The sequence below is a fragment of the Amblyraja radiata genome, chromosome 7 (assembly GCF_010909765.2).
Source record: "Amblyraja radiata isolate CabotCenter1 chromosome 7, sAmbRad1.1.pri, whole genome shotgun sequence".
NCBI classification, from domain to species: domain Eukaryota; kingdom Metazoa; phylum Chordata; class Chondrichthyes; order Rajiformes; family Rajidae; genus Amblyraja; species Amblyraja radiata.
Genome location: NC_045962.1, coordinates 43,721,599 through 43,739,714, shown reverse-complemented (window position 1 = coordinate 43,739,714; position 18,116 = coordinate 43,721,599). Strand labels below are relative to the sequence as shown.

The 18,116-nt window shown below is 48.0% G+C and overlaps 1 protein-coding gene across 1 annotated transcript in view; it reads right to left on the bottom strand.

Annotated features, from left to right (window-relative positions):
* Positions 1 to 8,767: 8,767 nt before the first annotated feature.
* Positions 8,768 to 18,116, bottom strand: part of pfkl (phosphofructokinase, liver type) — a 60,938-nt gene continuing 51,589 nt past the window's right edge. The window contains exons 15-22 of the mRNA XM_033024340.1: positions 17,937 to 18,024; positions 16,565 to 16,717; positions 15,443 to 15,607; positions 13,877 to 13,938; positions 12,800 to 12,911; positions 12,327 to 12,426; positions 11,743 to 11,848; positions 8,768 to 10,698 (exon numbers count right to left, since the gene is read on the bottom strand). Coding sequence (XP_032880231.1) covers positions 10,551 to 10,698; positions 11,743 to 11,848; positions 12,327 to 12,426; positions 12,800 to 12,911; positions 13,877 to 13,938; positions 15,443 to 15,607; positions 16,565 to 16,717; positions 17,937 to 18,024 — 934 coding nt within the window. The 3' untranslated portion in view covers positions 8,768 to 10,550. The remainder of the gene's footprint in view (positions 10,699 to 11,742; positions 11,849 to 12,326; positions 12,427 to 12,799; positions 12,912 to 13,876; positions 13,939 to 15,442; positions 15,608 to 16,564; positions 16,718 to 17,936; positions 18,025 to 18,116) is intronic.

Sequence of the window (18,116 nt, the reverse complement as noted above, 5' to 3'; positions counted from 1 at the left end):
GGCAAGGGAAGTCAAGGACAGTATAAAAATAAAAGAGAAGTATAACATATGGACAGGTTGGGGGAGTGGGCAGATGCAGTTTAATGTGGATAAATATCCACTTTGGTGTCAAGAACAGGAAGGCAGATTATTATCTGAATGGTGGGAAGTACAACGAGATCTGGGAGTCCTTGTACATCAGTCACTGAAAATAAGCATGCAGATACAGCACGTAGTGAAGAAAGCGAATGGCATGCTGACCTTCATAGCAAGAGGAATTGAGTATAGGAGCAAAGAGGTCCTTCTGCAGTTGTACAGGGCCCTGGTGAGACCACATCTGGAGTATTGTGTACAGTTTTGGTGTCCAAATTTGAGGAAGGACATCTTGCTATTGAGGGAGTGCAGCATATGTTCACAAGGTTAATTCCCGGGATGGCTGGACTGTCATATGTTGAAAGAATGGAGCGACTGGGCTTGTATACACTGGAATTTAGAAGAATGAGAGGGCATCTTATTGGAACATATAAGATTATTAAAGGATTGTACACGCTAGAGGCAGGAAACATGTTCCCGATGTTGGGGGAGTAGAGAACCAGGGGCCACAGTTTAAGAATAAGGGGTAGGCCATTTAGAACAGAGATGAGGAAACACTTTTTCACCCAGAGAGTTGTGAATCAGTGGAATTCTCTGCCTCAGAAGGCAGTGGAGGCCGATTCTCTGGATGCTTTCAAGAGAGTTAGATAGAGCTCTTAAAGATAGCGGAGTCAAGGGGATATGGGGTGAAGGCAGGAACGGGGTATTGATTGTGGATGATCATCCATGATCACAGTGAATGACGGTGCTGTCTCGAAGGGCCGAATGACCTACTCCTGCACCTATTGTCTATTGTCTAATGGAAAACTCATTGAAGTGCGTTAGAATTCTCATGGGCTTGACGGGTAAATGCTAGATCGATACTTCCCCTCGTCTGGGTGTCCAGAACCAGAAGTCATAGTCTCAGAAGAAAGGGTCAGCCATTCACGATAGAGATGAGAATAAACGTCCACGCAGAGAATGGCAAATCTCTGGAGTTTCACTGGAGTTTCTACCCAAGAAGGTTGGGAAGGCTCAGTTTAGAGTTGCAGTGTGGAAACAGGCCTTTCAGCCCACCGAGTCCACGTCGAACAGCAATCCCTATTACACCAGCACACACCAGGGACAATTTACATTTTACAATTTTTACCAAAGCCAAATTAACCTACAAACCTGTAGGTCTTTGGAGTGTGGGTGGAAACTGGAGCACCCGGAAAAAACCCACACGGTCACAGGGAGAACCTATAAACTCCGTAGACAGCACCCGTAGACAGGATCAAACCTGGGTCTCTGGCATTGTAAGGCAGCAACTCTACCGCCATGCCAACTCAGTTGCTGAGTGGTATTCAAGCCTGAGATAGCTAGATGTTTAGATGTCAAAGGACAATACAATACAATACAATTTATTTGTCATTTGAACCTCATTGAGGTTCAAACGAAATGTTGTTTCTGCAGTCATACACACAAGAAAAAGAACCAAGACACAACACAATTTACACAAACATCCATCACAGCGCATCTCCTCCTCGCTGTGATGGAAGGCAAAGACTTATCTCTCCCCTGCACTCCCCATTCCCCTCCCGATGTCAGAGTCAAAGCCCCCGGCGGGCGATGGTAAGTATCCCGCGGCCATTTAAAGCCGCGCCGGGCGATGATGTAAGGCCCTGCTCCAGGTCATCTTCAACCCCGCAACTCGGGCGGGAGAAGTCGCCGTTGCGGAAGCCCCGAAAAGCGGTCTCCCAGCAGGGACCCACGGGCTCCCGGTGTTACCGTCCACCAGAACTGCGGTAAGCCTCCGAATCTCCGGGGTCGGGTCGCAGCCGAGCGCCACCACAGCTCCTCCCGCTCCGAACTCGGCCAGCTCTACGATGGTAAGTAGGTCCGCAGCTCCGCGACTGGAGCCCCAGGTCGTTCCGGTTGGAGGCCGCTCCACGGTGCTCGGCCCCAACGACAACGGAGACCCGACAGAGAAAAGGTCGGGTTCTCCTTACAGGGAAAAGATTTTAAACGTTTCCCCCACCCCCCGCCCCCCACACACATACCCACACACATACACAAAAAAATAAATAATAAAGACTACATTCAAACGAGACAAAAAATAATAAAAAGACAGACGGACTGCAGAGGCCGCTGCGACGTGAGTCGCGCCGCCCACCGGAAGTGAAGGGATATGGGGTTGGTGCAGGAGAGTTGAGCTGAGCCACGATGTGAATGGTGGCGCAGGCATGAGGGGGTGAATAGCCTACTCCTACTTCGATTTCTAATATCCATATAACAGACAGGTCATGGTGATAGCCTAGATATTGAAAGAGAGTTCTCTATTGTCTGTGCCAGATACAAGGTGACAAACCAAAAGTAAAATATTCCACATGCTAAAAATCTGAAATAAAAACAGAGACTGTCAAAAGCACTCAGCAGGTTTGCCAGCAAACATGGAGAGAGAAACAATGATGATCCAGACAATGACACTATACCAGAAACATATTTTGAGTGGAATGCATTTTAAGCATTCAATGTTTATTTGAATTGCATTCAATGTTAGCTTTGGTTTCTCTATTACATCGTTTAATACATAGGGAGTGGGCAGTTTAAAACATGGCTACATTTAATCCAGGAAACTCTGCAAGTGGGATAAATATTATTTTGTGGGTTCTCCAACTTTATAAAGAATAAAATGGTAAATTGATCACTTCCAAAATATGGGATGCCAGACAAGAAGTTAGTCTATTGAGAGCAGTTTTGTGGGCACAGCGGTGCAGCTGGTCGAGCCACTGCCTCACAGCTTCAGTGACCCAGGTTCAATCCTGACCTTGGGCATTGTCTGTGTGAAGTTTGCATGTTTTCCCTGTAACCGTGAGGGTTCACTCCCGCATCCCAAATATGAGTGGTTTGTGGTTGTAGCCCCAGAGGGTAGGATTAGTTATTAATTAATATTCTAACATCACAGGTCCTGTATGATTCTACCTCCCTCACCCTTTCTCCCGTTTTTGTTTATCTTAGTCTCTCACTCTCTCTGCTTCCCTCTTTCATCCTCTGTTCCTTTTTTCCTCTTTTTTGGTTTACCTCTCTCTCATCCTTATCCTTGGTACGTAAGTTGGCAGTGGGAAATAGAACGAGTGGTAAGCAAATAGTTGGGGAAACGGAGTGCTCCAAGAACCAGCATTAGTGGACGGGACAGCCTTTTCCTGTTGTTGAAAAAGATGAAAAATAATAAAAACAAGTTTTATCTTTTTAAATTAAAAAATGAAAGTTGTGTCAATGGAAAGTGATTATATCTCACCATGTTACATTCACACGGCAATTTCTTTAATTTTAGCTTTCAGTTAGCTTCTTCGTTGGAGTACAGTCTGCATAGTGCGCTGTTCACTGACTAATATCGAGAGACCAATCGTTCTCTAACACAGAGGCACAAAGGGACGGTGGCAGCCTGAAGCTTGTGGTGAGAGGTGCAGTGTGGCCGGCTCTACTGCTACTGCTTTCACAGTGAGTGGCTCCCATTGCGTCTCACACACAAAACAAACCCAGCCTGCCTGGGACACTAGCAGAAAGCCATGGAAATAATAAAACAACTGCTGGAAAATCAAAATAAACTCAGAAAATGTTGCAACACTCAGGTGAGGCAGTATCTGTGGAATGAGAAACGGTCATGGGCCTGTCCCACTTACACAATTTTTTCGGCGACTTGCCGGGCACCTGTCATAGTCACAGCAGGTCGCTGAAAATTTTCAACATGTTGAAAATCCAGCGGTGACCAGAACAAGGTACGACTCTTTGGGCGACTACTCACGATCATACAGGCTTCACCCCGCGACATGTCGCCAGGGTGTCGCCTGTATGGTCATGAGTAGTCTCCTCAGTCGCCCATAGAGTCGTAGCGTCTTTCTGGTCGCCGCTGAATTTTCAACATGTTGAACATTTTCGGCGATCTGCAACGACCTATGACGGGTGCCAGCAGTCGCCAAAAAAGTCGTGTAAGTGGGACAGGCCCATTAGTGTTTCAGTTCCAAGATTCTTCGTCAGAACAGTTTTTGGCAGTATTAAAAGTATGGTTAGAACAAAGCAAACCTGATCTCAATTGATGCAGAGCTGCATTAATTGGACCAATTCGCCTGTTTGTGATCCACATTGCACCATCCCTTGCCCCAGTTCCCTCAGCCAGCGTTCCAGTTCTTGATTACTTATGGAGTCATACAGTGCAGAAACATGCCCTTCAGCCATTGAATCAGTTCCAGGTGTCAAGCACCCATTTACACTGATCTGTCATAACTCTCATTTTATTCTTCCATTTTGCATCAATTCCTCCCAATTTCTGCCACTCACCTACCTACACATTATAGGGAATTTACAGCAGCCAATTAACATACTGACCCAGGTGTGGGAGGAAACCAGAGCATCCAAAGACAACCATGTGGTCACAGGGGTGACATGCAAACCCCACACAGACATTATCAGAGGTCGGCATTGAACCTCTGATTGGCCTCATCAGCGACACCAATGAGTCGGCTACAGGGAGGAGGTCCATCTCCTAGCAGCGTGAGGCACCAACAACAACCTGGCCCTTAACACCAAGCAGACCAAGGAGCTAATTGTGGACTACAGAAGGACTAAAGGTGGCACACACACCTCCATCCATATTAACGAGATGGAGGTGGAGCGTGTTGCCAGCTTCAGGTTTCTGGGTATCAACATCTCTGATGACCTCTCTTGGACCCACAATACCTCAACTCTGATCAAGAATGCTCACCAGCGTCTCTTCTTCCTGAGGAGACTAAAGAAGGTCCATCTGTCTCCTTATATTCTGGTTGAACTTCTACCGCTGCACCATGGAGAGCATCCTTACTAACTGTATCACAGTATGTTATGGCAACTACTCTGTCTCTGAACAGAAAGCACTGCAGAGGGTGGTGAAAACTGCCCGACGCATCACCAGTTCCTCATTCCCCTCCATTGAGTCTGTCCAGAGCAAGCGATGTCTGCGAAGGGCGCGCAGCATCGTCAAGGACTGCTCTCACCCCAGCCACACACAGTTTAGCCTCCTCCCATCTGGGAGGCGCTACAGGTCTCTCTGTTCCCAGACCAGCAGGTTCAGGAACAGCTTCTTCCCTGCGGCTGTCACCCTACTTAACTCTACGCCTTGGTGATTGCCTCGGACACTCCGCACACTCCTTCCCCCAGTGACTGATCTCCTTCCCCCCCCCGGAACATTGCACTACTGTTTATACTGTTCCTTACACTACTGCTACTGTATATATTCTACCTCTGTTTATACTGTATATATCCATCCACAACGCACTTAATGCTTACTGCACTAATACTTCTGTCTATACTGCATATATCCCACCCAGTGTATCCATACTACAATGTCCCACTGTACATATATTTCCCCACCTATAGTGTACCCTTATCGACTGTATATATCCTACTCTTACTGCCTATTTGCTCTATTGCACTTTCTTAGACATTATTCCACCACATGCACTGTTTTTGCACTTCTGGTTAGATGCTAACTGCATTTTGTTGTCTCTGTACTTGTACTCCGCACAATGACAATAAAGTTGAATCTAATCTAATCTAAACCTGGGTGTGTGGAACTGTGAGGCAGAGCTGTGGTACTGCATCGTAACAGCTGGATGACTGTGGAAGAGGGGACGAGGTTGTTTGGTTTTGTTTCAGCTTCTCTCACATCGTCTGGATGAATACCGCAATGATTCAAGGGCCTGTCCCACTACGGCGACCTAATCCGCGAGTTCATAAGCGTTTGCCCTCGACTCAAACTCGCAGCATGGTCGACACGTGGTCCTAGTAGGTCACTGGAACTCTCCTTCATGCTCGAGGGATGTTCCCGCATACTCGCGGCCTCAGCTAGGTCGTGGAAGAAATTTCAGCGTGTTGACAAATTTTCCGCGAGTAAAATGTGGTCGGCATGGTTCTATTTAACCTGTAGTGCAGTGAGTGGGGTCGCTATTTAGTTACAAGCAGTTGAGAGCAGCCGTAGACAATCTCCTTCGCTGACCTGGCATTTTGATTGGCTTATTGGAGTTTTCAGGACCAAGGAAAACCGACCGGTAGGTAAAATACCCGCTAAACCTTATTATACTTGTTAAAAGTGTCTCCACTCCTTCTCTCCCCCTCCCCCCTCTCTAAAGGACTTACCGTGCACTGTGCAGCCGTCTTTTACCTTCCTCTTCATCGTGGGTGTGAATTTCAGACAGTGCTCCCCCGCTTTACTTGGCCCCCCGCCTTTGCGATGTGTTTGTGTGTGTGTGTGTGTGTGTGTGTGTGTGTGCGTGTGTGTGGTCGGTCGATCCAGCTCCCGGTTTCAACGCTGACGGTCGATCCAGCTCGAGGTTTTCCAGGCGAGTGCCCTCGAGCTTTAAGGTCGAAGATACTCTTCTTAATTTGTGGATTAGGTCGCCTCAGTGGGACAGCTCCTTTAGGCTGTCAGATCTGCTCTCTGATTCCGTTCTCCTGCTAGCATCCATGAAATGTGGCCTCAGAAGATCACTGACACATGCAGAGCAAGCAGGGATAAAGGTTACCTATGCCTTTCACTACTGAGACCCTTCTCATTGAACTCATCCACATAATAGGGGTTCCTTCCTTTGGCTTCACAGTGAGTGTGCCCTCCAGTATCAGGACACACTGAATGTGTGAGATGATTAGCTATGATGGAAATCAATTATTCAGAACAGCCTCTTGTCGTGGACTTGTAATAATTCACTGTTATATTAATCAAAACCTCTCCAACTAGGTTAGGATTTAAAACCGACTGCAAGGCAAATTAAACCATAATTAAGTCAGCGTTTATTGGATGGGAGTAATTAATTTTACACATGTATGTGACATTATGGTCAATGGAAGGGGCTGTGATTTATTAATTGGAACGGATGCTATTGTCAAGCATCATAATAATTTTAGCTTTCAAGACGTTCTAAGCCGCAACCAAGGACCCTTATGTTGCAGCATATGGGCTCCTGCTCTCCACTGCCCCATTCAGCATCGATATACACAATTTAGTGATGGTTGGCAATGCAGGGTCTACTGAGCAGATGGGTTGCAGCAAGCAGTTGGTGGGATTAGCCCTGGTGCATTGCTTTCACCAGATTAACACTCCTGTCACAAAAGTTACATATCCTAATTTGATTGAATGTGAGCAGTAATGGAGAAATAAAGAGATGATGGGTTGGGAGTTGAGAGTGAGATGCATTCTGAATATGCCATCAAAGAACAGTGCAGCATAGCGGGTGCCTCACAGTGCCAGAGACCAGAGTTCGATCCTAACTTTGTGTGCTGTCTGTACAGTTTGCACGTTCTCCCTGTGACTGCATGGGTTTCTTCCAGATGGTCAGGTTTCCTCCTACACTCAAAGACGTGGGGGCTCTGTAAAATTGCACCATAATGTGCAATGTGGATTGAGAAGTGGGATAACATAGAAACTTATGTAAATGGGTGATTGATAGTCAGCATGGACTTGGTGGGCAGAAGGGCCAGTTTTCATGCTGTATCTCTAAAATAGGCTCTTCGGCCCACTAAGCCATTGTTGCACACAAAGTCAGGTGAAACTAATCCTTTCTGCCTGTACGGGATCCATATTTCTCCACTCCCTGTCTAATGATGTGCCTTTCTAAAAGCCTCTTCGAAGTCACTATTCTATCTGCATCCACCATTACTCCTGCCAGCATATGCCAAGCACACACTTCAATCTATAAATAAAAATGACCCAGCTCATTGTTAAACTTCAAAACTATGCTCTCCAGTCTATCTATTCTAACTAGGCCTCGCATGGTTTTACAAATGTATCGGACTACCCCTCAGCCTCCAAAGCTCCAGAGAAAACAACTCAAGTTTATTGAACCTCTCATCAGTTTCCATTTTGTTGCTCATCAGCTGCTGAAACACTCATCTATGTTTTCATTACTGACACACAAGGTAATTCCAGGACTGCCACCTGCTCTACCTGGGGCAGAGCTCTGCAGTCCTATATTGGCCTCATCAGAACCCACCGCACTCGAGTGGAAGCAAATCATCCTTGACCTCAAGGTACTGCCCAAAAATATATATTACTGTATACTTTTTGATACCTCTTTCTTTTGAGTGAGCACATCACCGGATGTTACCGATACTGCTTCAGGGATGGACCTTGCCCCTTCCCTAGAGGCTGGCAATAGTTTATTCAATTTATTCTCTGTTCTGACGTGATCCATTAACTTAGCTAGCAAGAACAATTTCAGAGGAAATATTAATGCACAGTAGACCTTTATGACAGACAGACCTGAGCAATCCTTACCTCCTGGTATCATATGTGCTCCTCTTGGGCTTGGATTCAGGGGAAGCGATAAAGTGACAGGGGATTTGTAACACACGGGGTAGCAGGAACCACTCTGCTGTCCTCGCAGTACCCACTCTCATCACTATATGGGCAGATAGACACAAAAAGTTGGAGCAACACAGCTGGACAGGCAGCATTTGGAGAGAAGGAAAAGGAATGGGTAACGTTTGGGGTAAAGGCCCTTCTTCAGACACCCGCTGAGTTACTCCAGCTTTTTGTGTCTCTCTTCGGTTTAAACCAGTGTCTGCAGTTCCTTCCTTCACTATATGGGCATCTTCTTTGAAGACAGGTAATCCTAATGTCTTGATATTTCAGGTAAATTGGAAGAAGGCCGAGAAAATATCAGAATTTTACAAAAATCCAAAAATCAACAACTCTACAGACTAGTCATTGTGCAATACAAATTTAATCACAACACATAATCTAGCAAATCAAATTCCATGGTCAGTACATGATGCAGATAATATATATAAATCCCACAAATAGCTGTAGTACAGATTAGACACACTGGCTAATGATGGTGTACTCTATGTTAAAGGTGGTGCTATATAACAGTCACTGTACCTTATTGAACCATTGTTGGAGATTGTAAAATACTATATTGGCACAGAAATCTTTTCTTCACCATGTGCGAGTACTAACCTTTGATCAGGTATGAAGTAAAACCCTTTCACTTTGGTCCGGTGCCCAATCCCGAATGAAAGGCTCCCTCTACAGCAGCCTGGCAGTCTGCAGACCGGACATCCTAAGTTGTATTTGTATGCATCAGCAGCAGGGCTGGCTTCACCAGCTGGCAAGGACGACTCTCACTCTTTCCATCTGGGTTGGATGGACAGAGCCATAACTCATCCTGCCACCCTGCCTTGATTGGACCCCTCTTGTGACAACACAAGGGACAGATCCACAGGGGATTAGCTGGAGTGGCCATATAACCAGAGTATACTATGGTAATACATAAAGGGAAATGCAACCTTAATATTTAAACAAATGTTTATTCATTTCAAAATAAACACTGGAATAAATGTAATACATATTATTGAGGAGCGACAATAATACTCCATGGCTGTGTCCTTGCCAATACTTTCTTAAGATAAAGTAACTATAAGATTACTTAGGATTAAAAAAAATCTTGTTATTAAAAGAATCTTGTATAATCAGCCACAATTAATCCATGGATCAATACATTTCTGGTAAAGGGAATTACTTGGAATGTTTCACTTTCGAAGCCTTCATTGCAATGAAACGGATGATCCCTGTTAATTTCTACAGTACATTATCAGAAGATGTGAACATTATAAATTGTATTCAAAACAAGTACTAATGTAGGAGTGTATAGGACAGTTACATGCAGCCAGAGGCTTGACTAGGATTACATGATCAACACTCAGATTATAGAATGCATAAAACGCAACATTGTTTTCAGGAGATATCTTACAGTAATTAGACATGGGAAGGTAGTCATATCAGTGCTAGCCCTGCATTTCCTATGTGCCACTGGAGGTTGGCGAGGGTACTGAGTTTCAGACTGAATTTACTTAAATACGCCTCCTATATCCATCCCCACTCATTCCGTCACATTTGCTTCACCAGAGACATTTAAAGAATACTTTTTCAGCATTCCCAACTCCTGGTTTTACGCCTTAACCCTCAAGACAGCCTCCAGTTACTGCGCTGAGTGGAAGGGATGGTGTTGGATTATTTATACCCGAGATCTAAAAACACTGAGAACACTTTACTTTGTGTCAAGCTCCTGTGATTTCAGGACTACTGTGGAGGGAATGGAAAGAGAGCTGGGAGAGGGAAAGAGGAAAAGGGAGAGAGAAATATGTGAGAGGACGTGGAGGAGTTGGCATCACAACCAACACAAGTTGTCCTGTGCGTTTAATGAACAGTAGAATGTAGAGGTGTGGGAGTCAGTACAGATGTGTCGGAAGGGACATAGTGATCAGAAACATGGAGACACCTTCGAGTAGATGGGACACGGCCCCTTCAGGACCATATCTGCTGCCACCTCGGCTGAAAATTCCCACTAGTCTGAGAGTGTGCCTGAAGCACCCGGGGATGTACTAAGTTGTGGAGCTAGTGCAGGGCAAGTTGTTGTACACTAACTCACAGTCAACATGGTAAGGGGATGAAATACAGTAGAAAGTGATGCACGGAGCTGCTTGTCTCAGAAGCCGGACTCCACGCTGAGGCTCCTTCTGTTGACGTGCTCGACCTTGCCCGTGATGTAGTTGTCGAAGTGGGTCTGGTACTTGGCCAGCATCTTCAGCAGAGGCCGCAGCCTCAGCCACCACTGCTCCTTCGGCATCCTGTGCCTGTCCAACACACACACGCACAATTAAATGGCCCACTCCAGACCGCAACAGCCTCCATGCCAACCCTTCCAGTGGACCTCTCACATCCCCATCTCCAGCAACAGTGCCCATTCCCACTGGTCAGCCCAGGGTCTGACCTGCTCACACCTCAAGAGTGCAGCAGCCGGGTCTCCATGTTTCTGGGTAATTCCCGGCTCCAAAACGCACAAGTTGTGGAGTGAAAAGATCCAGCTCAGACTGATGGCTTCCCGCTGGCGCTAGGGATTTGTATAGTTAATAACAAATGCACATCAACCTGATTTCATGGGACAAAGGTTTACTTTGTGCTAAACTCCCGTCCAATGTCTATACCTGCCATACATCAGAAGCAATGCAAGCACACATGGAGTGTCTGTTCCAACGGCATTTGATTACACCATACAGCTTCATGGTTACGGGACCTGAAGGGGAACTGCAAACCCTGGAGGGAGAACTGTGGGGTCAGTGACTGTGAGGGACAGCATGGCATCACTTGACCTGCATTCTCTGGGAGCAGGGCAGCTACACTAGGAGTATGAATTGACTTCTCCGGTGACCCAAGGCACAGTGCTGAATCAGTATTTGATACTGGTACCAGCTCTTGTATTTAATCACCACCCACTGATCTCTGGGCTGCTAGCCGTGCCTTTAACTGCTGAAGAACCAAATCCAGGGACTCCCTCTCTCACGCAAAACCCAGCTTTTTGTCCCAGCCCTTGACAACCTGCCCAATGCCTCAGAGTAAAAATTTTGTCTTTTACACTCTTGCAAAGTCCTTGGATACACTTTTATTATATCAATAACGACTAGTGTATAATTAATCACATGAAATCCAATGCTGGGATATGACCTCCTCGGTGCAAGCAACCATCCCCGCCTCCTTCACGAGCACCCCTTCAGCTCACCACCGTCCCACGAACTCCACCAACCCGAGCATCACCTATGGTTTCCTGCTTTCACCCAAAAGGTCCTTGAAGTCTCAGCATCCTGACCCCTAAACCCACCCCAAAATCCCCAGCAACTTACTCAAAGTCGGTTTGTCCTTTCAGCTCCACGACGGGTTGGAACACCAGGGCCTTCCTATTCATTCCCAGGACACAGGCCGTCTCAGGAGAGTTTGCAAAGACTGCCCCTATCGAAGTAAAGGCAAGCAGGTTACACAGACAATGATTACAACATTAATACAATGAAAGCCCTACCGCGCTCACCCCCACCGGTGATGGTAACGGTGTCAACTCCCTGTCCCATTCCTGGTCTTTCTTTCCCATTGCCAAGGAAACATTCCGTTGCTCAGGAAGCCCAAAGGGAACATTTTCAAGATTCAGTTTGCTCAAAAGATCTGAAGTGCTCCCAGATCCAGGAACACTACCTAGGGTTGCTTGCAACTCCCTCCATGTCTCACAGGGTTCTGTTGGTTCCCTCCCTCTGCTCCGGCTCCACCACAAAACCCCCTAAACTGCATGGAAGCCAAGGCTTCTTCACCGCCACTTCTTCAGTGGTTCCCTCTGTACGACTGTGCTGTGCCTGACCCAGTCCAGCCTGGATAGTTCACCTCCACCACCATCCCCACCCCCACTCCCATCCCCCAGCCAGCCCACGTTACAACACACCTTTCCTGTAGGATTCCTGGAGCTTCTCCGTTAGCCACTGCACAGCTTTCACGCCCAGCTTTGTCCCAAAGTTCCTATCAAACGGGGTAGGTGCTCCTCCCTGTGACAGAGAGCAAAGAACATATAATATGTGACGCAGGGACAGGCTCTTCATCCCACAATGTCTGTGCCGAACATGATCCTAAAACCAACTTTTATCTGACTGTACGTAATCCGTATCCCTGCTTATCCATATGCCTGTCCAAAACTCTTAAATGTCACTTTTGTATCTGCCTCCACCACAGCCTGCGTCTTGAATTTGGAGATATTAGGAGCAGAATGTGGGATTGGGAATTATCAGGAACAGTGTATATTACTAGGAATCCCCGAGCTTAAGCTGGGAGAGGTATTGTCAAATTATTGTCCAATGTTGTAACGTTACTTCATTACTGAAGCTTTATAGCGAGGCCCATAGTCAGTGCCCCGAGCCTCACCTGTTGCATGTGGCCCAACACGTTGGTACGACAGTCAAACACACCTTTCCCTTCAGCAGAGTACAGATTGTACAAGAATTCCGTGGTGTAGTGTTGGTGGCATTTTTCATTTCTTGAGGAGGAAGAAAGATCATGTCATGTTTATATGGAAACATAAGAGCCGTCATGTCCGATAGCCCAGTGATTGGGTTTGGGTTTGCAGGTGGAAGGGAGGGTACACCATCTTGTTTCACTACCAAGGATGAGATTGGGAGTCAAAGGAAGGTGGCTGACTGGCGCTCAACCCTGTATGTGGAGCTCTGACTTCCAGACCTAGGCTCAGGCCCAGTGTGTTGGGCACTGCATGGGCCCTAAACAAGCTGCACTCATCTACTAAACCATGGGAAATCTGGTGATGACCCGGCAACCCCCTGCTGATCACACAATGCTCCATCATAGAAATTAGAGGATTGGGTGACGGTAGAGTCAAGCTCTACCACAATCCCTGCCACGGGTGGAACGAGTGGCCTTGTTTTGGTCAGGCAAAAGCTCCTTCAAGGAGAGAATGAAAATCAGGATGGGGAGGGCCTTTCAGTCGCATTAAGTAGTACAGGAGCAGAGCAAGGACGGTACGGGTGGACAGCTGGGAGGGACTCATTGTCCACACACCACCAGAGCTGCCAAACATAAAGGCAGGGAAATCCACTGAACGAGAGGCTAATAACCACAGCAAATCCCCCATCAAGGTGAATGGCCCCCAGTAGCTGCAGCAGCAACTTTCCCCACAATTGATCATGGGATAAGTTTGGTTCAATGCTTTTGTCATATTCGAGTCCCCTGAAGGAGGTCGGCTTGAGTAAACAGGAGAGAGAGAGAGGTGACCTGCTCCCTGGTAACCAGCTCAGAGGCCCCACCTGGTGGCCAGCCCCGAGTGGTGCCACTGCTGTAGGGTGGGGAACTCGGCTGAATGTTCAGTGAAGGACTTCACTGGAGTACATCACCGTTTGGGGGTCACGCTGATCTGCTCTCCGCATCAAAGGGGGGGAAAAAAGATCAGAATCAGCTTTTGCTGATTCTGCATTTGCCAGCGGAACGCACCTAATCACCAGCCCTCGCTGCACTGTTGTCTTCATCTTCTCCGTCAGATGCTCCACATTAGCCTGGGGAAACCCAGAGTCAGAAGGTGAATACCACGGAAAAGAAGCACTCACTCCACACCCCTCCCATCAGCACACATTCTCCCCCCACCCTTCATAGCCCACCCCAACCTTCGCCCTTCACGACCCCTCCCCCATCGCCACACATTCCCACCCTCCCCACGTGGCCCACCCACTCCCCACCTTGCCCATCGCAACCCCAACCCCTCCTGGCCCAGCCTAATCCCCTCCTGGCCCACACCCCAGAAACAAATGGCCAGCTGCTGATGGAATAACACCAGAGGAAGGGCTCTCCCAGCAAAGATTTGCGGATTTGGAGGGCAAAGATTTCAGAGCATCCGGGAAGTGGGAGAGGGAGGAACAGGCAGAGGATCTGAAATGCATGGCCAGAAGAGGGTGAAGTGGGTTAAGAGAATTGTATGAATAATTGAGGAGGGAGTGATCTGCAGAGAAAAAGCAAGCCAGTGAACAGTGTCAGAGAGCCGGCATGGTTACAATAAGCTAAGTGGCTTTTCTTATTTATGGGCGGCGTGACCGACGTCGCAGCGGCCTCTGCAGTCCGTCTATCTTTTTTTATTTTATTGTCCTGTTGAGGGTATAGTTTGTAGTGGGTTTTTGACTGTGTGGGGGGGGTGATGGGGGAAACTTTAAAATCTCTTCCCTGTACGGGGACCCAACCTTTTCCCTGTCGGGTCTCCGTTGTCGTTGGGGCCTGGCGCCGTGGAGCGGCCTCCAACCGGAACGACCTGGGGGCTCAAGTCCTGGAGCCGGCGGAGCTGCGGACCTACCACCGTGGAGCTGGCCGGCTTTGGAGCGTGGAGAGCTGCAGTGGCGCGCTGCTGCGACCCGACTCCGGTGGATGGTGACACCGGGAGCTCGCGGGTCCCCGGTGGGAGACCGCTTTGCGGGGCAACGGCAACGGCGACTTCTGCCGCCCGAATTGCGGGGTTAAAGGTGACCTGGAGCGGGGCCTTACATCGCCCTGCGCGGCTTTAAGTGGCCGCGGGACTTTCTAGCGCCCGCCGGGGGCTTTGACTTTGACATCGGGAGAAGAATGGAGAGCAGGGGAGAGACAAGACTTTGCCTTCCATCACATTGAGGAGGAGATTCGCTGTGATGGATGTTTGTGTGGATTGTGTTGGTGTGTGTCTTGGTTCTTTTCTTGTTGTATGACTGCAGAAACTTCATGTGAGGTTCAAATGACAAATAAACGGTATTATATTGTATTGTATTATATAGTTAGATGTTGGAGACATGGCTGGGGGGGGGGGGGGGGGTGGAGAACACCATTCGTGCCAGGGCTTAGCCTGCAACACAAAGTAACCAAATTGCCAGCTGGAATGTGCGATATGATGGGATGTGATGCCCCAATCAGGTGATGATGTCCACTGGATACAGTCCCCCTAATCACGATGGCAGATTGCAGCAAGTAAGTGCCCTCAGGGTGGGGGTCAGAAGTGACTGAGCACCATGCCTCCCCCACTAGGAGGGATAGAGCAGAACGCACCGTCAAGTCGTGGATGTTGATCAAGTCTTCGTAGATGTAGGCAGCGTCGGCCCCAACAGCCAGGGCAGTGGCAGAGGCCAGGTAGCCGCAGTAACCCCCCATGGTCTCCACAATGAAGACCCGCCGCTTGGTTCCTGAGGCCGACTGCTTGATGCGGTCACAGGTCTGTGGGGAGGAACATCACAGTCAGTACAGGGTCCATCAGGGTCTAAACCAGCTCACCCGAGAACCGAGCTATCCTGACCCGTCTACCAAATCCCACATCAAATGGAGACCGACTTCCCCATAAAACTGCCAGAGGATCTCACCCAGACTGGAAGGCAGCAGCAACTACACCTCACTGACCCCCGTGATGAGGGACTCCGAGGGATTTACCTCCCACATCAGTCACAGGGAACTTGGTTTGCTCGACTGTGGCTGCTGTAGGCAAGGGGTAAATCCCCATCAGTATTTCCCTCAACTTCACAACACCAACATCCAACCTGACCCCACAGTCCGCAGGGCAACATCCCACCTCCACATCATCACCCCACCCACACAAGGACCCCAATCATCTTTCCAGTGACAACTCCTATCCTGGAGGGATACCTTCATCAGAGAGACTGTTGCTAACTACAACTGGATAAACAAGCTCAATGGGCTTTGGCGATTTATGTAGATGGAATTGATTGAAAGATACAGCATGGAAACAGACTCTTTGGCCGTCCAAGTCCATGCCAAATGCCAGTTTTACGTTATCCCACTTTTGCATCCACTCCCTACACAAAAGGGGTTATCTACAGAGGCCAATTAAACCACAAACTTTGGAGTATGAGAGGAAACCAGAGCACCCGGAGGAAACCCACTCGATCACAGGGAGAACGTACAAACTCCATACATAGATCAGGATCGAACCCAGGTCTTTGGCACTGTGAGGCAGCAGCTCTACCAGCTGCACCACTTTGCCGCCCCATATACATCAATAGGTTTGAGAGGCTGAATGACCATCCATTCTATTAACCTGCTCGCTGAGCTGAATGGACCCAATTCTTATTAACCTGCTAGCTGGTCTGAATGGCCTCCCAGATAGGCCTTCTCGACGGGCCGAATGACCTGTGCTGCCCAGTCTCCCCCCGACCGTACCTCCATGGCTGCGTTGACAGCGGTGTCGCAGCCCAGACTGAAGTCAGTTCCCGGCACGTTGTTGCTGATGGTGGCGGGGATGACGCACATGGGGATGCAGAGCTCCTCGTAGTGTTCTCGGCCCTCGGTCAGTTGCAGGGCTGCGACAAAAGCCTGCAGTGGGAGAAGCAGTCCCCATTAACCTGTGCATGCCCACCACCAATGCATATAAAGGTGGGAGCCCACTGGAAGAGGAGGCTGGCCCAGGAGATGGAGAACAACAGGAATGCAGGAAACTTCTGGGAAAGGTGGGAGGAAGAGAAAGGTGAAGAGCAATGATAACTGAGACACTCAGCAGGTCATGCAACATCTGTGGATTTAGAAACAGTCGACATTTCAGGTCAATGATCTTCCAACGGACCTGCTGAAAGGCCTGAGGAATGGTCATTGACCTAAAATATTGACTATGATTTTCTCTCTTGCTGCCCGACTTGCTGAATTATATTCCCAACTGTTTCAGTCTATTTCAGATATTTCTGTAGTCTTTTCACTTCAAAGTGTGAAAAATGTAGAGAGGTTGGGGACTATTAAAAATCCACCGAATACCCCTAAAATCTATGGTGGGAAACAATGCGGCAGAGTGGGAATACGTGTGTGCTCAAGTCCATGCAGCAAGCACTAGCCATACACAGTGATGCTCACCACCACACTTGGCTACGAGAGCTACCTCCACCTGTGGAAATGCACATTAACCTGGTGTTGTATCACACCGTCTGACCTTTCAGCAGAGGGGTAGGAACAAGGAGAGGGATTGAGAAAATAACTTTTTAAAGTTAGAAGCAACTAATCAATCACATTTCAAAAGAACTCAGCAGGTCAAGCAGCATCCATGGACGGAATGGATAGGCAAGTCCCTGTCCATTCACTCCACAGATGCTGCCTGACCTGCTGAGTTCCTTCAGCATTTTGTTTTGCTCGAGATTCCAGCATCTGCAGTTTCGGACATCTCCTCACTTCATATTTTGAGTTTTTCAGACGGCTTCCAACAAAATTAAAATTCAAGGTACACAAAAATGCTGGAGAAACTCAGCGGGTGCAGCAGCATCTATGGAGCGAAGGAAATAGGCAACGTTTCGGGCCTAAACCCTTCTTCAGACTGAACAATTCCGCAGCACTCGAAAAATCATGGCTGCAGTGCCATTACATATCAGCAGGTGGCAGTGCTGAGGGCTGGTTACAAGCAGCTCGAAACCTCCCCCTGGCAGCAATCTCGTGATACTGCACGAGCATAGAAACATTTGGATGGAGTGAAAATGGCTGGGAGCAGTACCGTGACTGTAATAGCCAAAGGAAAATGCGACAGGGAAGCACAGGAATGAGAACGTGTACTCACCTCAAAGCCTCCGACGATCAGGAGAGCGTGGATCTTGTAGTTGCGTATTTGTTGCACAAGCTTTTCCATGCACTTTTCAGGGAGTGTTCTGCATACAAAACAGATGAAATAAGCCAGATGAAGTAAGCCGTTGATCCAAAATTAGAAGAGTTAGCACTGTGTGTTAGAATGCAACCGTTA